This window comes from Hemicordylus capensis, chromosome 1 (genome assembly GCF_027244095.1).
Source record: "Hemicordylus capensis ecotype Gifberg chromosome 1, rHemCap1.1.pri, whole genome shotgun sequence".
Lineage (NCBI taxonomy): Eukaryota > Metazoa > Chordata > Lepidosauria > Squamata > Cordylidae > Hemicordylus > Hemicordylus capensis.
The window spans coordinates 350,925,617-350,947,011 of NC_069657.1; the positions used below are offsets into that span (position 1 = coordinate 350,925,617).

Below are 21,395 nucleotides of genomic sequence, written 5' to 3' on the forward strand. Positions count from 1 at the left end.
GAACCTGCTTTGAATGCAGAAGATCCCTGGTTCAATTTCTGGCATTTGATTTGAGAGAGCCACTGCCAATCAGTGTAGATGGCACTGAGCAAGACGGACCAATTCTGTATAAAAACAGCTGTATATCTTTATGTTCATTTAAATGGAGTTTTATTTCAAGGAAGTATTTCATAGGACTGAAGACTAAGTCCCATTGACTTCAGAACTGTATGTTGTCCAGTGTTAAATGGGTCCTAACTACCAGTTGTTACAGATATGACCTATAATATTGTATTATCTACAAGTTCTTTACAGAAAGCAACTATTATAGTGTATTGTTAAGCAAATCTTCCATATATAATAGCTGGGAACCAAACAGCCCTGAGCATGAATAAAAGGCAACTTTGTGTGCACATGGAGGGAGTGTCATCAATCCTTACCTCCCCTCCATAGCTGCATCCACTGTGCTACATCATACACTGGTTCAGAGAGTCCCCTGAGCCACAGGAGCAGCTTTTCAGGGGGTGCAAGAGGCTGCAGCCAGAAGGGGCAAGTGGGAAAAGTCCTGGTGTGTGTGTAGCATTCTGCACATGGTTGCTTAGATCCTGGCCATCACTTTTAACCAAGAACTCCATACAGCAAAAGTAACATGCATTTCTTTATGGAACCTTTTCAAAACAAAGTTCTGGCAGACAAAATGCTTCTTCTTTTGTGGCTCTGTATTAAAATACCAAAATATGCCTTCTGGCTGCAACTTACAAATTATAGGATAACCATCTCTGCCTGCACAACCTGCTGCCAATGTTCGGCCATCTTCAGAGAAACGAATACAGAAACATCCCATATCTCCTGCTCGCAGGGAAAACAGATGTTTGTTTGGTATGCGGCAAACCTGCATTTCCAAACCAAACCATTATTTGCACAATGTAAGTTAACAACAATCAAGCACTCTAGGCATCTATGGGCCTGATCAGATGTTTCTCCCACTCTTCTTACAGACAGTACTAGCTAACAAATACGCTGAAACAGCCCAAGTGTTTCAATTATGGGATTTATCTTATCTTGCAAGATAATCCTGCAACAAACAAAGGATTTCTTGAAGCATTAATCCCTTCTCCACACAGTGAGAGGGCAAGGGTAGGAGTGCATGAATTAGAGGCCTGCTCCCAAATGCCCAAACAAAATCCTGGAGATAAAATACTACCTGAACAGGCCTCACCAAAAACCTGGGAACATTTTCACAATTCTGCTATAGACTAAGGCTGTTAACACGACCAAGATTCCTGGAGCTACGGAGGAGAAGGGCGGAGAAGGCAGGAATACACCTACTTTTCCCCCACATGGGTAAAGGCTCGCCAGTGCTCTGTCATGCCACACACCCACAAGATCGGCATGGCAAAGATCTCCACAGAAGGGATCTGGAGGAGGAAGTCCTCCAATATCCCACAATGCATTGCGCGGGCAGCAGAGAGGCTGTCTGCATCAATCCAACAGCTTCCAGCTTCTTGGCCACTCTATAAGTGGCACTCAATGGTGGAGAGCCAGCCAGGCTGCCAGGAGCTGCTGCAAACAACCCTGATCACTCACAGGCTCAGGGCTGTTGAGGTAGGAAAGGGCCTTTCATGTTTTACCTTGGTTAACACTAAGGTAAAAATATGGGGTAGCCCTGCTTTAAAGCAGCTGGGTTTGAGCGGGTCCCAAGGCTCCACATGAGCCTCTCTACCCGGCTTTTATGCTCCTACCCAGCTTTGCCTGGTCATGTGAATGGCCTTACTGTATTTCATTAGATGGTGAAGTTATTGTCTTATTTTGGCTATCTAATTTTCACTGCTAAATTACTATTTTAATTCTAATGTCTTTCCTGACTGTCAGGGATGAAATACATGCACAACTTAGATGGAGATCAATATTTGTAGATATTTTTCACTTACATCCGAGTTCTGATGCCGCTAAGCGTTTTGCTACAATTGCATAGCATCCTAGAAACATTTCTAGTTCCATCTTTTAAAAGACTAGATCCACAGTATTTATGTGTAATTAAATAAAAAGCCTCACCTGTCCAGGAAGTCTTGACCACTTAAATGGTTCCTCCTTCTTCACCAGTTGTCCAGATTCATTTACTTTTTTAGATTTTTCACTCTCCACGTCTAATAATGATGGAGAATGAAATTCCTGCTGAATAGGCATCATGGAACGCAAAGAAGGATCTACCTACAAATTGATAATAAAGTGTAATAGAACACTTTTAAAAATATAACATAATTATACAATATCACATAAATACCACTCTATATAAAGCTGCCTGGGCCTCACTCACTGACATAAAATTCCAGACCAAACCATGAAAGATAGAAGCATGCCACTTGGCAGGTAAGTTTCAGACTTCAGCCACACTAGAAATTTTTTTTTTTAACCCATAAAAATCATTAATTTCCCAGAAAATGTGTAAAAACTGTCAGAAAAGCATGGGAAATGATGCCTTTCAACAAACTTTGGCAGTTTTCCTAGATACTTTATGGACAGGAAGTCCAGACTCTCACACACTGATGAAGAAACAAACAAGATATATTGTTTCAGTTCACTGGATTTCTATCGGTGTCAGATTTCCACAAAACTCACTTAAGAAATAGAAAAACACAAAAATGTTTGCACTAGATATCTTGGTTTGTCTATCTCATTCAGTCTCCTAGAATTTGTCTTTGTCATTCTTGGAAGCCACACTATTACATGCTCAAATCAAAAAAGCCTTTCTGATCATTAACTAGTAAGGAGTGAATGGAGAGTGCATTGTCATTTCATGGTCCAGGAGGACTGCTTGCAAACTGCAAGCACTTTTTAAACACGCACACACACACTTGTTTGTTTGTTTGTTTTTGACACCACTCAACAAGTAAGTGCTTGTGTCCCACTCAGGAGCAGATTTCAAAACTGCTGTGCCTTAACACATAACATGTTCATCATTTCCTTGAGTGCAGCATCAAGTACGCCATGTCTGTGTGTGTGTGTGTGTGTGTGTGTGTGTGTGTGTGTGTGTAACATAAGAATCAGGCAGCATAACATAACATGGAAATGAAAGCATCCATTAAAAGAAATATGAATATTAAACAACTTCTGGAGAGATTATTATTATTATTATTTCACATTTATATCCCACTCTTCCTCCAAGAAGTCCAGAGCGGTGTACTACATACTTGAGTTTCTCTTTCACAACAACACTGTGAAGTAGGCTAGGCTGAGAGAGAAGTGACTGGCCCAGAGTCACCCAGCTAGTATCATGGCTGAATGGGGATTTGAACTCGGGTCTCCCCAGTCCTAGTTCAGCTCTCTAACCACTACACCACGCTGGCTCCCTGAAGAATAACTGTGTTGGTCTGATGCAGCTGATGACGTGAACTGCAGCCCACAAAAGCTTATGTAGAAGCTTTCGTGTGAACCTCACAGAACGGACTTCAGTCAATTTCAAATGAAACTCATACACAGAACTGGTTTATCCATGCATATACATCAGTTAATTTAATGGCATTAATTGACTCTCAGCTGTATGTGTGAAAGGACTCGAGCGTAGGGATGTGCAAGAACCAAGGTTTGTGCACAGGTTCAGGGCTGAACTATTTCGGTGCCACCAGAGAGAGGTGGTGAACCCTCGGTAGGCGGTAAAAGGGTGTGCAGCAGGTGCTTACCTGCTCTCTGCCATCCCATGCAGCTTCCTGATGCATCAGCAATCCACCCAACAAACTACATGTGGTGCTGACCCACACATAGCCTTTGTGCATGTTTCACCACCACCACCACCACCCCAGTGACACTAAACACACCCCTACTTGACTGCATAAGCATTGTGACACTACACTTGATCTTAGCCAAAATGCCAAGAAGCATTGTGTTTGAGGTGAAGAACAGCATTATGAACATTCTATCTGTGATACTCGATTTGCGATGATGCATTCACACTGGAGGCCATACTTATTTATTTAACACATTTATATACCGCCCAAAACCTATGTCTCTATGTCAACAAAAATACAAATTAAACAAAATTAAAATAATTAAAACATTAAAATCATTTAAAACCCAACATTAAAAACTATTAAAACTATAAATCTAATTAAAAGTCTGGGTGAACAAATGTGTCTTCAGTGCCTTTTTAAAAGTTGCCAGAGATGGGGAGGCTCTTATTTCAACATAATTGTTGCTGCACTCGGAAAATACTTGATGCTGCACTCGGGAAATGATGAACATGTTATGTGTGAACCAGCCCACATTGCTGAAGTAGCATCAGTAAGGCAGAACAGTTTTGTAATCTGCTCCTGTATAGGGCCCAAGCACCCATTTGTTGGGTGGTGCCAACCGCCCCCGCCCCCGCAAAAACACAAGTTGCTCACCTGTAATTTATGAGCTGATACAGATCCATCAACACCCATAAGAATGGGGTTCTGCACATGCTGCAGCTCATAGTGGTGACTGAGCCCTGCCTCCACACCCACAGCATGCTATTTAAAGGCAGACCGGTGCCATGTTTCTCAGTTCTTGGACAACCGCCATGGAGGACAATCATCCACTGCAAGTGAGTACATCATTGGAAGATAAATGTATGCATACTCAGTATACACATCGCAGAACACTACTGCAGAGGAGTGGTTCAGGAAGGTCTTATGGATGTCTATGGCTCTCTACAAGATCATAAGTTACAGGTGAACAACCTGTTTATCTAGATCAAGATCTGTCAAAATCCGTAAGAATGTGTGTTTAGCTAGCTCCCAAAAGAGGAGGGTGAAGCAGCAGCAGTAGCAGTAGTGTGCAGTAGTAAACACCTGCTTTAATACGCTTCTCTCGAAGCTCGCCTCGGCAGCAGAGTGCACATCTATGGCATAATGCTTGACAAAAGTAGCTGCTTTACAGATGTTTGTGACGGTTACTCCTGATAAGTGTGCAGCCGATGAAGCATAGGCACAGGTAGAGTGGGCCTTGATTGCTTCAGGTGGTTTCATGTTCTGTGACTTATATAGGTCAGTTTAATGAGTTCAACCAGCCATCTGGACATTCTATGATGGGAATGCAGGGGGCCCTAGCAGAGCCCTTGTAAGCTACAAAAAGGTGCTTGATGGATCTAAAGTCCTTAGTACAGTCTAGGTAATATAAAAGTGCACTGCACACATCCAAAAAGTGCATCACATGTTCTAAAGATGTAGATGGGTCCCTGAAGAATGAAGGGATAACAATATCTTGATTAAGACACCACCTTGGGCATAAAGCTGAGGTCTATGCGCATTAGTACTTTATCAGGATAGATCCTGATGTATGGTGCATCAATCCTCAAAGCTGTAAGTTTACTAATGCGATTTGCCATAGTTATAGCAAGTAGGAAGGTCATTTTTAAGTTATTAATTTGATGGAAATGGTACTCGCTGGCTCAAATGGGCTTTGGGTCAATGCTGAGAGGACCAAAGATATACTCCTTGGCTCCACAGGTGTACAAATAGATGGTATACATTCATGAGGCCCTTCAGGAAAGTTCTACTATCCGGGTGATAAAAAAGTGTTACCATCACAGCCCATATGTTTGGATGAGAGTGCCGACAAATGTACTTTTAGGGATCCATTAGCCAATCCTTGAAATTTTAAGGCAGTCAAGTAGAGGAGTACGTCTAGTGGTAGCTCGTTTAGGCTGAAAACCATGCGCTCTGGCATAGGTTTTAAAATGCAGCCATTTTCCAAGGTAGTTATGTCTAGTTGAAGGCTTCCTTCGGTTGAGTAGAATCTTATTCAGAAGCTGATTCACCATACCGTCAGAGTTGAGTACATCTGGATGTAGGATGTGACTATTGTCTTGTGTCGGGACATCTATCTCTTGTGGTAGCCTTTGGTACCAATTTCCTGATAGCTTGAGTACCTGTGGTAGGATCTCTTGCAATGCTATCATGTGAAATTTTCTTAAACAGGCAAACTTGTTTAGGTGGTGCAGATCCACGATGAGGTGGATCCCGCCATCCCTCTTCAGGATTTGGAAATAACGGGAGTAAAAACCCTCCTGCCTGTGTGCCCACCGCACAGGGGTGATTGCACCCTTCTCTAACAACTCTTTCACTTCCTCTTGCAATGACAGGGACGGTTGAGTAAATTTCATCCCTGCAAAGTTTGGGGTCTTTCTGAACTCTAAGGCGTATCCCAAGGATATGATCTTCAGGACCCAGCGGTCCAATGTTATTCGGTGCCATGCAGGGGCATGGCGTGCCAGCTTGATGGATTTGCATGGTGGTTGAAGAGATGGGATTGTGAGGCTGGTGTTGTTGCTCATCTGCCAAGATGTTACTGCCCCTGGTGGCAGAAAGGCTGAGGAGTGCGGAGGTGACAGTGGGCAGTTCTGTTCCTCAAAGATGCTTTTGAGGCTCCACCTGTTTCATACACTGAAATTGAGCGACTTTGCCTTTGCCTTGATAGGATCGTTTATGATAAGGGTGATATTGTTTATTGAAATTACGGCGTTCCTGTTGTCTGAACGCAGGCCTCTGCCTGGGGTAAGAGCGATACTTTGAGGTGTAGGAAGAATCTGAAGTTGTGGTGGTAAAAGTCTTTGCAGTAAACTTCGATTTCTTTAACTGCTCCATGATGGAGTCAGTTGTCTCACTGAAGAGGCTCTAACCATCAAAAGGTAAGCCCTCAATTTTTTTCCTTCATATTGCTCTAAAGAGTAGTGGTGCTAAGCCACGCATGTCTCCAAGTTGAGAATGCTGCTGCCATGGAACGAGATTCTGACTCGGCTAGGTGTTTTGCCGTGCTCAGTTGTTGCTGAGTGAGCACAGACGATTTATCTAAAGTTTGTTGGTATTTCTTTTTAAATTCCTCTGGTGACAGGGTGTCTAAATCACCTTGAAGGGCTTCCCACAGACCATGATTATACTTTGCTATGCAAGCTGAATAATTTGCAATCTTAACCAACAGACATGATGTGGGGTAAATTTTTTTCCTTGAAAGATCCAACTTTCTCCCCTCTTTGGCTGCAGGAATGGTGTGATGCCATCCAGATTTCATGAGGTGGCACAGTCAATGACCAGGGAGTTAGGAGCAGGATGCTTTAGCAGGTAGGTATATTGTCTTTCTCTTGGATGTGATACAAACTCTCTAAGAATTTGGAGGTTGGGGGTGATGTATGCATGACTTCCCAAGGACACTTCGCTGCCCTGGAGATAACTGGGAGAACCAGCAGAGCCACAGGTTGAGATGACTGAGATTTAACCATGAAGTTGTAGACGGGGTGGTCTGTGTTGGCTAGGTTGGATTTTAGGTCTAAACCCAGAGCCTCTGCCATTTCTCTAACGTGTTTATGGTAGGGTTTCATTTCTTTGTTAGAGGAAACATAGGTAGAAGGCGGCACATCAGTAGGCGGACCCGTCAAATTGTCCAGATCTTCTGGGTCTGAATCGAAGTCGGATGAGTCATGATGATCTGATAGAGATCCAATTGAGAAATGTGGGATATGTGTTTGAGTCTCGATAGTAGACTTTACTGGTGGTGGAAGCACAGAGGGTGTTTGAATCCCCACAGCCAAGCATGGAGGTTTTTGTAGCAGAGGGGTTGTCTGAGTTGCCGTTGACACTAGAGGCACAGATGGTGAAGTAGGGGTCTGAGTTGTTACAAAAGTTTGCGCAACAGGTCTGCTTGGCAAAGCAGGAGCATCTCCACTTGCAAGCATGGACACCAAACGACCTTGTACCAATGAGGAAGTAAGAAGATGGTAGGACTTCAAAGGAACCATTTCCCAAGGTCTCTCTTCCTGAAAAGCATATGGAAAGCCAAGAGAGGAAATTCCCATAGCATCGATAGCATGGATCCTGCAGCCGAACTGTGTGAGAAACTGCAATAATGCAGAGGGACCCTCCAACTGGGCAGCAAATAGGGTATAAGAAGATGGCTGGTCAACTGAATGAATAGTAGCAGACCCTGTTGGTGTAGGAATGGTTGTCGGAAGAAACCTTTGAATGTGGTCATAGAAGGTGTACTGGAGAATGAGCCCAATATCGATAGCAATGTGCGTGCCGTGGAGGGATCCAAACAGGCACCTCTATCTGAATCCTCTTCATTGGTGTCGAATGCAAGCATCGGCATTTTACAGCAGGGAGAAACCCGTCTCAATGCTGACAACACCGGTGTATGTAGCGTCGACATCGCAGTTGAAAACTGAGGAGCAGGTGTCTTTGGCATCGACAGAACTTCTCAACGCTCATCAGGAGGAGTTGAAGGAGCCAAGGAATGAATTGGTATTGAAGGTGGAGACAGAGATCAAGCCCCCAATGACAAAAGCACCAGTATTGAAGAGCAGATGGCATCAAGAGGCTCTTGTGGTTCCGGCATTTTCTTCTATGTTGAAGATGTCAATGTTGAGGGGCCAGTAATGTGGGCAACCATCGACTTCAAGGCCCATACACAATCCAATACCAGTTGCTGTAGATACGACAGCGATGGAGTTTTGTCTTTGGTTAAGTCTATGGTTTTAAATTTCTTGGCTTCCAAGGTTGACCATTTGGTCTTGAACTTTGAATATCTGGAACTCAAATCCACACCTCAAGGTGGCTTAGGGCTCCTGAAAGCCATAGACATCGAAATCAATGCCGATGGCTTCAATGTTTTCAGTGTCAGGACTGTTTTCGATGGCAGTTTCGACATCAACGTCGATGCACAGGGCTTGCCCGGATTAACACCTCATCATAAATGGCGGCGTGAAGCCTCAGAGCCTGATTCTTGCACATCTGCTTGGAGAAAGACATATCCTGCAAGAGGAGATGTTGTGCTCCACACCAAGGCAGATGAGGCACAAATCATGAAGGTCCATAATGAGCTTAGCATTACAGCCCTCTCACCTCTTAAACTCTTCTATTTCTTCTCAGCCATAATCAATAAGCAAAGAGCTTTGTTTAAAGACCATTTCAAAAGTCAAACAACACCAAAGGTGAAACAACAATAGTCTGGAAGCCAAGAGCAAGCCAATAAACCGAAATAACAGTCCTTTTTTTAAAAAAAAGATGAACTTACAAAGAAAATCTGAAGAACTTTATCCAACAAGGAGCAACAGATGGAGGTCCAAACGCAACAGTGGTCGGAAAAGAACTGAGGAACATGGCACTGGCCTGCCTTTCAATAGCACAGTGTGGACTTGGATGTGGGGCTCAGTCACCACAACAAGCTGCAGCATTCTACCGTGAAGGTCCTGCACAGGCACAGAACCCCATTCTTATGGATCTCGATCCAGATCAGAATGCTACAGTTTCCAGTAAAAAGAACAGTGCTAGAGAACCCTGCTAACTTGGCAAAGAGGCACCTTTTAACATAGTGATTCTCTTTATTTAGCAGGGGGGAGAGTAACTGACCCTATCCACCCACCGCACAGTACCTCCAGTGACTGTTGCTGTGTATCTCATATTTCTTTTTTTATTGTGAGCTCTTTGGGGACAGGGATCCATCTTATTTGTTATTTCTCTGTGTAAACCGCCCTGAGCCATTTTTGGAAGCGCAGTATAGAAATCAATAATAATAATAATAATAATAATAGTAGTAGTAGTAGTAGTAGTAGTAGTAGTAGTAGTAGACTGGACCCAGGCAGAGCTAGAGACGCTAGATCGTAAGACCAGGAAAATAATGACCATTAATCATGCTCTGCACCCACACAGTGATGTCGATAGGCTATACCTCCTTCGCAGCTCAGGTGGAAGGGGAATGCTGCAAGTCCATCAAACAGTAGAGAAGGAGAAAAGAGGCCTTGAAGAATATATCAAGGACAGTGAAGAAGACGCACTTCAAATGGTCAATAACGAGAAACTATTCAACACCAATGAAACAAAGCAGGCCTACAAGAACGAACAAGTCAAGAACCGAGCAGAAAAATGGAAAAATAAGCCACTGCATGGTCAATATTTGCATAATATAACTGGAAAATCAAACATCACCAAGACCTGGCAGTGGCTTAAGAATGGCAACTTGAAGAAAGAAACTGGGGGTTTAATACTAGCTGTACAAGAACAGGCACTAAGAACAAATGCAATAAGAGCAAAAGTTGAAAAATCCACAACAAACAGCAAGTGCCGCCTTTGTAAAGAAGCAGATGAAACCGTGGACCACCTAATCAGCTGTTGTAAACAGATCGTACAGACTGACTACAAAGAAAGGCATGACAAGGTAGCAGGGATGATACACTGGAACATCTGCAAAAAATACAAGCTACCTGTAGCCAAAAATTGGTGGGACCATCAAATTAAAAAAGTGGTAGAAAATGAAGATGTAAAAATATTATGGGACTTCCGACTACAAACAGACAAACATCTGTCACACAATACACCAGATATAACTGTAGTTGATAAGAAAGAAAAACAAGTTAAAATAATCGACATAGCAATACCAGGGGATAGCAGAATAGAAGAGAAAGAAATAGGAAAAAAACAAAATACAAAGATCTACAAACTGAAATTGAAAGGCTGTGGCAGAAAAAGACCAAAATAATCCCAGTGGTAGTTGACGACCTAGGTGCAATTCTAAAACAACTTGAAGAGCACCTCAACACCATAGGGGCCACAGAAATCACCATCAGCCAGTTACAAAAAGCAACTTTACTCAGAACCTATATTCTGTGATGATATCTATAACAACAGCAACAACATTGATAATAAAATTCAGCCATCCCAGGTCCTTGGGAAGGACTCGATGTCTGGATAAAACAAACCAGTCAATAACACCTGTCTGACTGTGTAAACAAACAACAACAACAACAACAATAGATCTGGTTCAGCAAACCACCAGTAGAGTATGCAACTTCCATTCTCATCAATAGAACTGGGTGAAGTATGGGATTCTGATCTCTGAAGGCAGGAGGGTGAATTTATATTAAACACAGCACACAAAAGCATGCCTGTTGCAATCTGTAGTTCATCAACAAATGCTAACTTTCTAGGGGCATCATTAAATTGTGCTAAGTACAGTGGAGCCTACTTCTTATAATGAGCAGAAAAGCATGGTGGGTATAGCATTCAGTCAAGTAAAGTAGAAAGAAATTTTTTCTCCTTCTCCTCCTCATCAGTTGTTGTTCATTTCTCAACAAGTACTTCTGCTTGGGTCCCTACACCACCTGGGGCATCAATATAAACTATATCATGCTTATAATGGCTACACTAATAATAATAAACAACATTTTCATTTAGCAGTTTTCTTGGGTTTCACTAGAGTAAAGATCAACCAATATTTCTGAAGTCTAGAAGGTATCATCTTAAAAAATGTATTTTTAAAAAATAATATACCACATGCATAATCTTCAGACATTTTTGCTATACCTCTGTTACTGTACTGCATATGTATACATTTCAGTAGGACACCTACTTTAAAATGTGATTCCACTCCAGTTAGGTTCATCTATATTTTTAAACTCTTTGGTTCAGTTCCAGTTGAACCACTTTTGAACTGAGAAATTCCTTACAGAATAATACCAAATTATCTGTCTACAATATAACTCTGTAAAATAAATAAAATGCCAACTATTTAACTTGAGCAAAAATATATACTACTGTCTACTGTATCTTTTTTTTAAGGTTTTAACAAACAAAATACATCTGACAGGAGAAAAAACCAGGCAAATAAACCCCTAATTATATAAATTGTAAGCTGAATGCCTGATATTTGAACCACTAATTTTGAACTAGTTACCACACTTTGTATTTAGATATTTGGTTCAGGTTCAAAGAAACCAAGAGAATTTAGGTTTGGGTTCAGTTACAGTTCTTTGAAAAAACATATCTGAGCCTAGGTTCAGTTTGACTTCCGACAGAAAAGTATTTAACATACAATAGCAGGCTAGAGAGAAGCAATCAGATGGGAAGCATGTAACATAAGTTGTTTCCTTACTGTAACTAGTTATAAAAGGCCAAACAAGAAGAACAGCTTTTCTCAGTTTCATGTATACAGAAATGTCTTTGGTGAATTGTTTATGCAGATATAATTTAACTTACACACTCCGGAGTTTTAATGCCTTTTACAGTTACATAAAGTGTTGAGGGATACCGGATTCTGGGATATTTTGCCCACCAGTCATAAACCTCCACATTTAGTTGTGTCCTGGACCTTGGAGGAGGATAATAGAGTTGAAGACGTAGTTTCCCACCAACATTCAGAACTCCATTTGCACCTACAAGCTGAAAAGGCAAAATGCTTAAAGCAAAAACATTCTAAAAACAGGTTGCTTACCTGTAACAGACGATCTGGTAGTAGTTCTGCCATTCATAATAGTGGGTTCTGTGTCTGCGCAGATCAGCTTTGGTTAGAATTCGCAAGCTCCTCGCGACGCCCTCAACCGCCTATGCACGCGACTGCGGCACCCCCTAGTGGCGGCTGGGCGTCCTGTTTAGCCAGTTTCTTGATGGCCGACTACCACTGATAGACTGAAGATGTTACTGGTGCCTACGGTTAGTGATGCTGCAGAAGTTAGCGATGCTGCAGAAGGTTGGACCTGCAGTGGGGTAGGCTGGGTGGGTCTTATGAATGGCAGAACCACTACCAGATCATCTGTTACAGGTAAGCAACCTGTTTATCTGGATAGTGGTTCTGTCCATTCATAATAGTGGGTGATTAGTGAGCTACCCAACTGGTGGCGGGTGCCCAAACTACTGCAGCACTCGTTTAAGTACTGCCCGCCCAAACTCAGCTGCAGCCACCATCCAGAAATCTATTGCATAGTGTTTAATAAAGGAATGGTGTGATGCCCAGTTTGCTGCTGTGCAAATGTCCTTGAACCTAATGCCTGCCGGATGGGCTGCCGATGTAGCGTAGGCCCTTGTGGAATGCGCTCGTATAGTAGCAGGCGGGGTGACCCGCTGCACCTCATATGCAAGCCTAATCAGTTCTACCAACCAATAGGATAGTTTCTGCCGCAAAGGGGATAAGCCCTTATGTTGGCCTTTTTCACACAGAAACAGGCACTTAGTTTTCCGAATTGGCTGAGTCACCTTAAGATAGTAGAGAAGAGCCCTTCATACATCTAAAGAATGCATGGAGCGCTCTAAGTCCGTAGTTGGACTTGCAAAAAAGGTTGGCAAGACTATATCTGCATTCAGGTGGACACTATCATTGGTCTGAACTCTGGGTCAAGGCACAAGACAACCCGGTCAGGGTAGATCTTTGTGTAAGGAATATCGATACGAAGAGCCCTCAGCTCACTAACCCGCTTTGCTGTGGTGATAGCTATCAAGAAAAGGGTCTTCAGAGTGCCCAGTTTTAGTGATGCCAATGCCATTGGTTTGAATGGTGGCTCCATCAAGGCCGCTAAGACAAGGGAGAGACTCCACTGTTCAGCTGGTGTCCGAACTGGGGGATAAAGGTTAGTGATACCCCTAAGGAAGTCCTTACACCTCGGGTGCGTGAACATGGTCTTTCCATCCCATCCGCTATGCCGGGCTGAGATTGCCGCCAAATGAACCCTGACTGAGACAATAGTGAGGCCTTTCATTTTAAGTGTGGTAAGGTAAAGAAGGACGTTCCTAAAAGTGGCCTGTCCAGGAGAAAACCCATGGGCTCTGGCATAAGTGCAAAATCTATGCCATTTCGATCTGTAGTTACATCTGGTTGACACCTTTCTGGTGTTAAGCAAGATCTTCTTCAGAAGTTTACCTTCCAGGCTGTCAGATTTAGTACCGACAGGTTTGGGTGTTGCATCTGGTTTTGACCCTGTGTGATCAGATCTGGCCACTGCGGCAGCCATTTGAAACTCCCCTTGGAGAGTTTGAGTAGCTGTGTGAACCAAGGCTGTCTTGGTCACCATGGAGCAATTACAATAGCTTTTGCCTGTTCGCGCAGTAACTTGGACACCACCCTGGTCAGTAGAGGTATCGGTGGGTAAGCATAGAAGTAGCTCCGTACCCACTGGTATTGAAATGCATCGCCTTTGGATAGGGTACCCAGACCCATCCTTGAACAGTATTATCTGCACTTCTTGTTCTCTGATGTTGCAAAGAGATCGATTTCGGGCGTTCCCCATAATAGGAATAGTTGTTGTAGAATCAAGGGATTCAACTCCCATTCGTGTTGATTTATCACCAAGTTCTTGCTGAGGGAGTCTGCCAGGCAATTCAGAGTGCCTTTGATATGTATTGCTCTCAGATGAATCCGCTTGGGTATACACCAATTCCAAGTCATCAGGCTGATGTTGCACAATGACCGGGAGAATGTCCCCCCTTGCTTGTTCAGATAGGCAATCACGGTTGTATTGTCCATTTGTAACTGAACTACACAACCCTCTAAGTGAACTTGAAAGGTTTGTAGAGCCTTGAACGCTGCCAACAGCTCCAAGTAATTGATATGGAAGCAAGCCTCTGCCACAGTCCACAGGCCCTGCGCCCTGAACTCTCCCAAGTGTGCTCCCCACTCCATCATAGAGGCGTCCGTTGTCAGTGTGACATTGGGTTGAAGAGACTGGAAGGGCACACCTCTCAATAGGTTGTCCTGTATTGTCCACCAATGCAGGGAGATCAATACATTCCTTGGGATATGAAGTTTTTTGGATTGCGCTTCGGACCGTGGGTGAAATGTGCGAAACTACTGTTGCAAGATTCGTAGATATAGTCTCGCATAAGGCACTGTAGTGGTGCAGGATGCCATGAGGCCCAGCAACACTGGGATTTGTCTTGCAAGTTGTAAGGGCATCAGAGTGAATGTCCTCACTAAGGCCCGAATACGCTCGAAGCAGTTGTTTGGGAGGTATGCATTTTGCTCTACCATCTCCAAACGTGCACCAAAGTACTGGAGGCAACTGGATGGCAGGAGGACAGATTTTTTCCAATTGATGAGAACCCCGAGATCCTCCAACAGAGTAGTCATTACTGAAATATGAGATAAGAGACCCTCTTGAGTTCTGGCTGTCAAAAGCCAATCGTCCAGCTATGGATAAATCGAGACTCCCAATGTTCTTAAATGGGCTATAATGACTGCCACACACTTTGTAAACACTCTGGGCGCAGTGACTAGTCCAAACGGCAAGACGTTGTATTGGTAAATCTCCGTCCCTAACGTGAACCGAAAATACTTGCAATGATTGACCTGTATTCCAACATGGAAGTAGGCATCTTTCAGATCGAGCATTGCAATCCAGCGCTCCCCATGAAGAAGCAGAAGGATGGCTTGCAACGTTGTCCTTCGAAACTTTTTTACTTCTATGTATTGATTGAGCCACTGGAGGTCCATTATGGGGCAGATGCCCCCATCCTGCTTGGGGATTTGAAAGTAATGGGAATAATACCCCTTTTGGCTGTGAGCCCATTGCATGGGGGAGATCGCTCCCTTCTCCAACAATTGTATCACCTCTTCTCTCAGAACTGTCGTTTCTGGAGTAAACTGCATTCCGTTGAAAGGTGGTATCTCCAAGAATTCGAGAGCATAACCGGTCGATATGATGTGTAGGTAGGACCCACTGGTCGGATGTTATGTGTTGCCATGCTGAGGCGTAGCTTGCCAGCCTGATGGTCGGGCTGACAGGTGTTACGGAGTCTTTTACGCCAATGCTGTTGGCTACTGTCAACGCCAAGTTGGTGCCGGCAGTTGAGGTATTGTAGTTGGTTGGTGCAGGTGGGCTCTGTCCCAGATCAAAGCTGCTGCTTGGGTTGTTGAGCAGCCTTATTACAGCCCGATTGATTAGGCTTACTCTTGTTGTAATATGGCTTCCGGTTATATCGCTGATACGGGCGTCTATAATCCTTGCGATCCGATTGATGGAAATACCCTTGTCTACGTTGGTATTGATGGTATGGCTGGGACATAGAGGCGTTGCCCTTTTGTGAAGTAAAGGAGTGCGCAGTAAATTCTGGACTTCTTCCATTGCTCCATTGTCTCAACGGTCTTTTCTGAAAAGAGGCCGTTGCCATCAAAAGGGAGCGTCTCTATGCAGTCCTTCATTTCTTGTTGAAGGCTTGTCGCCCTAAGCCAAGCATGTCGCCATAGGATTATGGAGGCGGTCAATGTGCGGGACTCTGATTCCGCAAGATGTTTTGCATTGGCCAATTGCTGCCTGGTTGCCATTGTTGCCCGTTGGAAGGTGGTTTCGAATTTTTTGATAAACTCTTCCCGGTCAAGGGAAGTTCTCTGATCAAATAGACTTTCCCAGAGAGAATGAGTATATTTTGCCTGACAGGCAATGTAATTAGCGATTTTAATAGAGAGACAGGCTGTGGAATAGGTGCGACTGCCCAGCACATCAAGCTTTCTGCCCTCCTTAACCGCCAAAGTGGTATGGTGGCGACCACCTTTGGCGGTAGATGCACAATTCAGCACCAAAGAGTTTGGAGTGGGGTGGTGCAGGAGATATTCATTATCCTCCTCCTGAACATGGTATAGGGTCTCTAACCATTTGGAGGTAGGAGTCGAGGTTTGGAGGACTTTCCATTCCAACTTGGCCGCTCTGGAAATATGTGGCAAGTTAGGAATGAAGACTGGAGAGAGACCCACCGTGGTCTTTTGCTTGAGTTTTAAACCCCAAACTTGTGCCATCTCGGCCACCTGTTGATGGTAACCCTTCATTTCCTCAGTGGGCGATGTGGAAGTGATGGGGGCGACATTCAGAGTAGGTTCCGGTAAGGTGGGTTCCTCCTTGGGATCCGTGTCTGTGGAATCCAAAGCATAGGTATCAATATCATCTTCAACATCATCTTCAGCATCAGACAAAGGAATAGGAGAGGTTGGCTCTTCTGTGTAAGCAGGAGCCGGAACCGGTGATCAAACATGGACTGTCTGTGTGGCTGTTTGACGCAGCTTCCGCTGCAGAGGAATAACTGGAAGTGGTTGGAAATCCACTTGAAGGGACACTGTCCTCCGACTAGGCAAATTAACAGGGAAATCCGCCTGTAAAGAGACTGATCTTTGGCGTGTCAAATCAGTAGTAGTCTGAACAACAGATTCAGTAACCCTTATAGGGTTTGCAGTAGCTTGCACCACAGATTCCGTTCTCTGAATGTGCAAGAGATGTTGTCTCTCCTCCCGCCACTGGGCGAAGAGGGCATACTCGTCACCTGAAATCGTACAAGTATCTCCCCAGCCTCCATGGGGCAAGAGGCCAATGACAAGCGTGCCTTTAGCAGAGAGCGATGGTGTTCTTGTGATAGGCATGTGGCCATCACTATCTCGGAATCCCGAGAATGTCCCTGTAGAAGGAGTATTCTCCTCAGAATGGAGAAGCAGAGACAGAGCGTTCGCAGGGGAATCAATATCATCTGCATAGATTCCCTTAGATTCCAATTCAATGTCGAGGTAGGCAGTGTGCTCAGCGTCAACGTCGAGCTTGGTATCGAGTATGACCGCCACAGTCATCTCTTCTGCACATGAGGCCTTCGATGTCGCAGTTCCCGACGTCGAAGCTCTCGATGTTGTAGCCCCCAACGTCGAAGTTCCTGACGTTGTGGCCCTTTCTGCCTTATCAGGCATAGTCGCGGTCGATGTCGAAGTCCTGGCAGTCGATGTTGATGTCAACTTGGAAGTTTTCAAGGTCAATCCTTTCGGTGTCGACAGATGTTTCCGATGTAAAGGTTCCTCATGTGAAGAAGACGGGGACTGACGCAGAGTAGGCGCCAGAGACAAGGAGATGGCTCGATGTTGAGGCAGGTCATAGGACTCCAATCCTGAAGGCGAAGGGGTGTGATCCCAACAACCTTTTACTTTAAGTGTTTTTCCTGATGGACCGGAAGAGTGAGGCGAAGATTTCCTCTTCAGACCCGCACCATGGTTTCCTGGTTTCTTAAAGGGAGCTTTCACACCCGAAGATGATTTTGGGTCTTTAGACCTCGAAGCCGAGGCCATCGGTATCAGGGCTATCGACGCCGAAGGCGCACTAGGCTTGGCAGGGGCTTTAGACTGCATTTTAGCAGGACCCGGCCCGGTGGAAGCAGAGGAAGATTTCCCTGCTAAAAGCGCATCTTCCATTAGGTAAACTTTAAGCCGTGCACTGCGATTCCTCAGAGTCTGTTTGTTAAAAGTCACACAGACACCGCAATTCGCGGTACTATGGGCCTCCCTCAGACAAAACAAACAGAGATTGTGCCCATCTGTAGAAGGAATCTTTCCGAGACACCCAGTACACCTTTTAAAGGTGGCTTTCCCTTTACCAACTTTCTTGGGCTGGCTCATCTGGCTAGCAGTTAGAGTAGTCGTGCAGTCCGAGACAGGGAGATGCTGGCAACTTCCAAACAAATCTGAGGGAAACCAAAAGTGGAGTTGTGGTCCGTCTGTTCCGCATCAAGCCAGGGGATCCAAAGTGCAAATTGAATAGTCAAAAACGTTCCTGTGGTCGATTACGAAGTTCAGTTTCAACAAAGTCTGATAGGCAAAGAGTGGTCTAGTACATTCTGTGGTCTTAAGTATTTCGTAAAAATATTCGAGGAGCAAGATGTTTCTGAGAATTGATCCGTAGCGCAGTCAGCAAGAAACTGGCTAAACAGGATGCCCAACTGCCACTAGGGGGTGCCGCAGTCGCGTGGATAGGTGGTTGAGGGCATTGCGAGGAGCTTGCAAATTCTAACCGAAGCTGATCTGCGCAGGCGCAGAACCCACTATTATGAATGGACAGAACCATTATCCAGATCTGCAAGTTATTGATTGGAAGGTCTGACATACTTTACTAACTACAAGCCAAGCAGCATGCCCATATTTATGATGTGACAATTTGAATCAATTAATTACATTACAGCTTAGCAAATGAAACAGCAATTTCAGATAGTGAGAACAAGTTTTATTTCAGAAAGATGTAGTGCACATTATTAGATGTCAAATGAATAATCTGATAACTATTATTTCAGGGGTGTATGAAGTGGGATGAAGAATAAATTTAGTGCAATAACTATCTGCATCTGAAATGGGAGGCACTCAAAGCCTGTGTCCACATATTGCTGAGTCTGATAAGTGATAACTGGATCCTCAATTATTCAGAGTGAATAAGTGAGTTTATGCTATGGTCATATCCGCTACAAAATCAGCAGAATGGCACATACCACCTCAATTTTAGTTCAGAGGGTGCAACAGAGCACATTAAGGGCTGTAGGTCAGGAGAGATTTGGAAAAATGAAATTTCATGTACTAGGGCTGAACTGAAATGAGGAGGGGGGATATTTTGTGAAAAATGCCACCTCTGTAAAAATGAATCCAACATATGTATAGAAAAATTGCCCCAGGGACAGAAGGCAATGAAACAAGGCAAAAATATTTACTCATTCAGAGTGAGAGCAGGAAGCAGCTCTCATTCTGATTCAGCTTTCTGATTCAGCTTTCATAACCAATTCAGGGGTATGCAATTCTTGCAGACCCTGAAAAGACTAGGATTTCCAGGACCACCCATGTCATTCCCAGGAGTGCAGAGGAAACGGGGCAGGTGGACACCTATAAGAAGCACTTTTGAAATAAAACCTGTATTCAGAAGCTGTGTTCACTGGTTCTCTCAGCACCACCAGTAAAGAGGCTTGCAGAAGCCCACCCAGTAAGTACAAGGGTCAGTGGGGCCACTTTGGATGGCCAGTGCTTTGGCCCTGAATTGATGTGATCCTTTGATTCAGCACTGAATCAAATAGATCTGGCCCCCATGAAGGATCAAATTAAATCAGGGATGCCATCCAATCAAATAGCAGAACATTTCCAATGATCATATGGAGATGGGGTAAGAGGTCAAAGAGCTCCTACCCTAGTAGCAACAGGCAAGCACCTCTGTTCGGGTCACCAAACCCAGTGCACACATAATTAAGACAGGCCTCAACTGCTGAAATTGGGAGCTGGAAGCATAGAAGGTCCTCCAAGGGCTGAGAAAGCATTCCCAACATGCCGTGTGCTTCCAGTAGACTGGCAAGCCTCATTACATCAGCAGCTGATGTAATGTACATCATGGCCTCTGATTGGCCATGAAGGGGCAGGAGGCAAGCCCAGCCCTGCTGAAGCTTCTGTAAACATAGGATCATAGAATGTGCTTTGCAGTGTGGCACATTTACAGATGGCAGTCTCTGTGGTCATGTTTCAATTTTTTTTTAAAAAAACCCTTACCTTTAGAAATGCCCAACAGATTTTCCGAAAACCGCTTTCCTTAGCTTGACCCTCAGAATTGGCCTTTGCATCACCCATGCTTAAAAAATCAAGGACCTAGAATTAGAAGACATGTTTTTTGGGGCGGTATATAAATGTGTTAAATAAATAAAAACAATTTTGCAGACAAAAAGCATTTATTTTATAAGTACTTTACTTGTTACTTTCATGTGGCAAGTAAATATTCTGCTAAAATACACACATAATGAACTCTGAGGTTTTGCACAACCAGAAGTACAGAAACCTAAATTCTCAAACTACAGGAAGTGAAAATCAAATCTGCTCAGAATAAATAAGAGGGAATCCATGAAAGACAACAAAGATTGTCTTTGGAGAAAAAGTTGTTTAGAAAAAGTGTTTAGGTGGTGCAAGGGTCTCCACAGGGGATCAAGGAAGCTTCCCAACAAACACTGTGCTAGGCAGTCTCCTTACTCCACAGATTCTATCAGGCATCCCTTCAAAGCTGTTAGAGGAAACTCGGAAGGAGAAGCTTAATGAGGCTTAATGCTTGGTTAATAGTGGTAGGGTGGGGTGCAACATCCTCGTTAAGCACTTGGAAAAAATCCCAAGTATCCTCAAGTGGACTCTGCATGCGCACACAGAGCGAAACCCTCCTAGGCATTTATTTATTTATCATATTTCTTTATCTTCAGTAGGAGATTACCTGGCTCTAATTCTTCTATGATATTAACATCACCAGCTCAACACTATCAACTTCTGTCTTAACATATTTTCTTAATACCCTATTTCACTAGTATCAGTTAAGGATATATGAGAACTTTCCAGAACTGATTAAAATGGAAAATGTTACAGACAAAAAGTCATTCTGTACCTCAAAAAACAGGATTACTCTTGGACTTCTTTCTGCATCTTGAACAAAATAGTTAAAACGCTCATTGAAAATGATTTGTTCCTCCCATTCTGGAAGTGTTGACTTAAATTGTCTGAAATCGTAAGGCTGGGTCATAATGGGAAGAATATGTTCCACTGTCGCTTCTTCATAGTAAGATGAAACTGCTCGGCTGCTGTATAACAATAAATACCATTAAGTTCAACTTTTTGACTTTTGCCAAAAAGCTGGGGGGCGGGGTCCATGTAGGTAGGCATTCATGCTATATGGAGGTGGTGGTGGTGGTGGTGGTGGTTGTTATTATTATTATTATAGGTATGAACCCCTTATTCCAACTGAGACGTTTCTAGGGATGGGCCAGAGAAGTGCAGAGAGACAACTTAAATTATCTTGGCTTAAATCAAATGCAATGAGACGTCATTAGAGGGGACACATACTGGAAATAGTAAAATCTTGATGAATTCACCTCAATTACTTAAAAAAATAGATTTTCCAC

General features: G+C 43.7%; 1 protein-coding gene across 9 annotated transcripts in view; it reads right to left on the minus strand.

The window, feature by feature from the left end:
- The window catches only part of AHI1 (Abelson helper integration site 1), a 184,473-nt gene that overhangs the window by 138,359 nt on the left and 24,719 nt on the right, over positions 1-21,395 (minus strand). For 8 of the 9 annotated variants that reach the window (XM_053288440.1, XM_053288454.1, XM_053288469.1 and 5 more), the window contains 5 exons: positions 20,882-21,074; positions 20,011-20,106; positions 11,964-12,146; positions 2,035-2,190; positions 739-871 (listed from right to left, as the gene is read on the minus strand). In XM_053288440.1, the coding sequence (XP_053144415.1) occupies positions 739-871; positions 2,035-2,190; positions 11,964-12,146; positions 20,011-20,106; positions 20,882-21,074 (761 nt within the window). The remainder of the gene's footprint in view (positions 1-738; positions 872-2,034; positions 2,191-11,963; positions 12,147-20,010; positions 20,107-20,881; positions 21,075-21,395) is intronic. The other variant, XM_053288476.1, reaches the window with a different exon arrangement.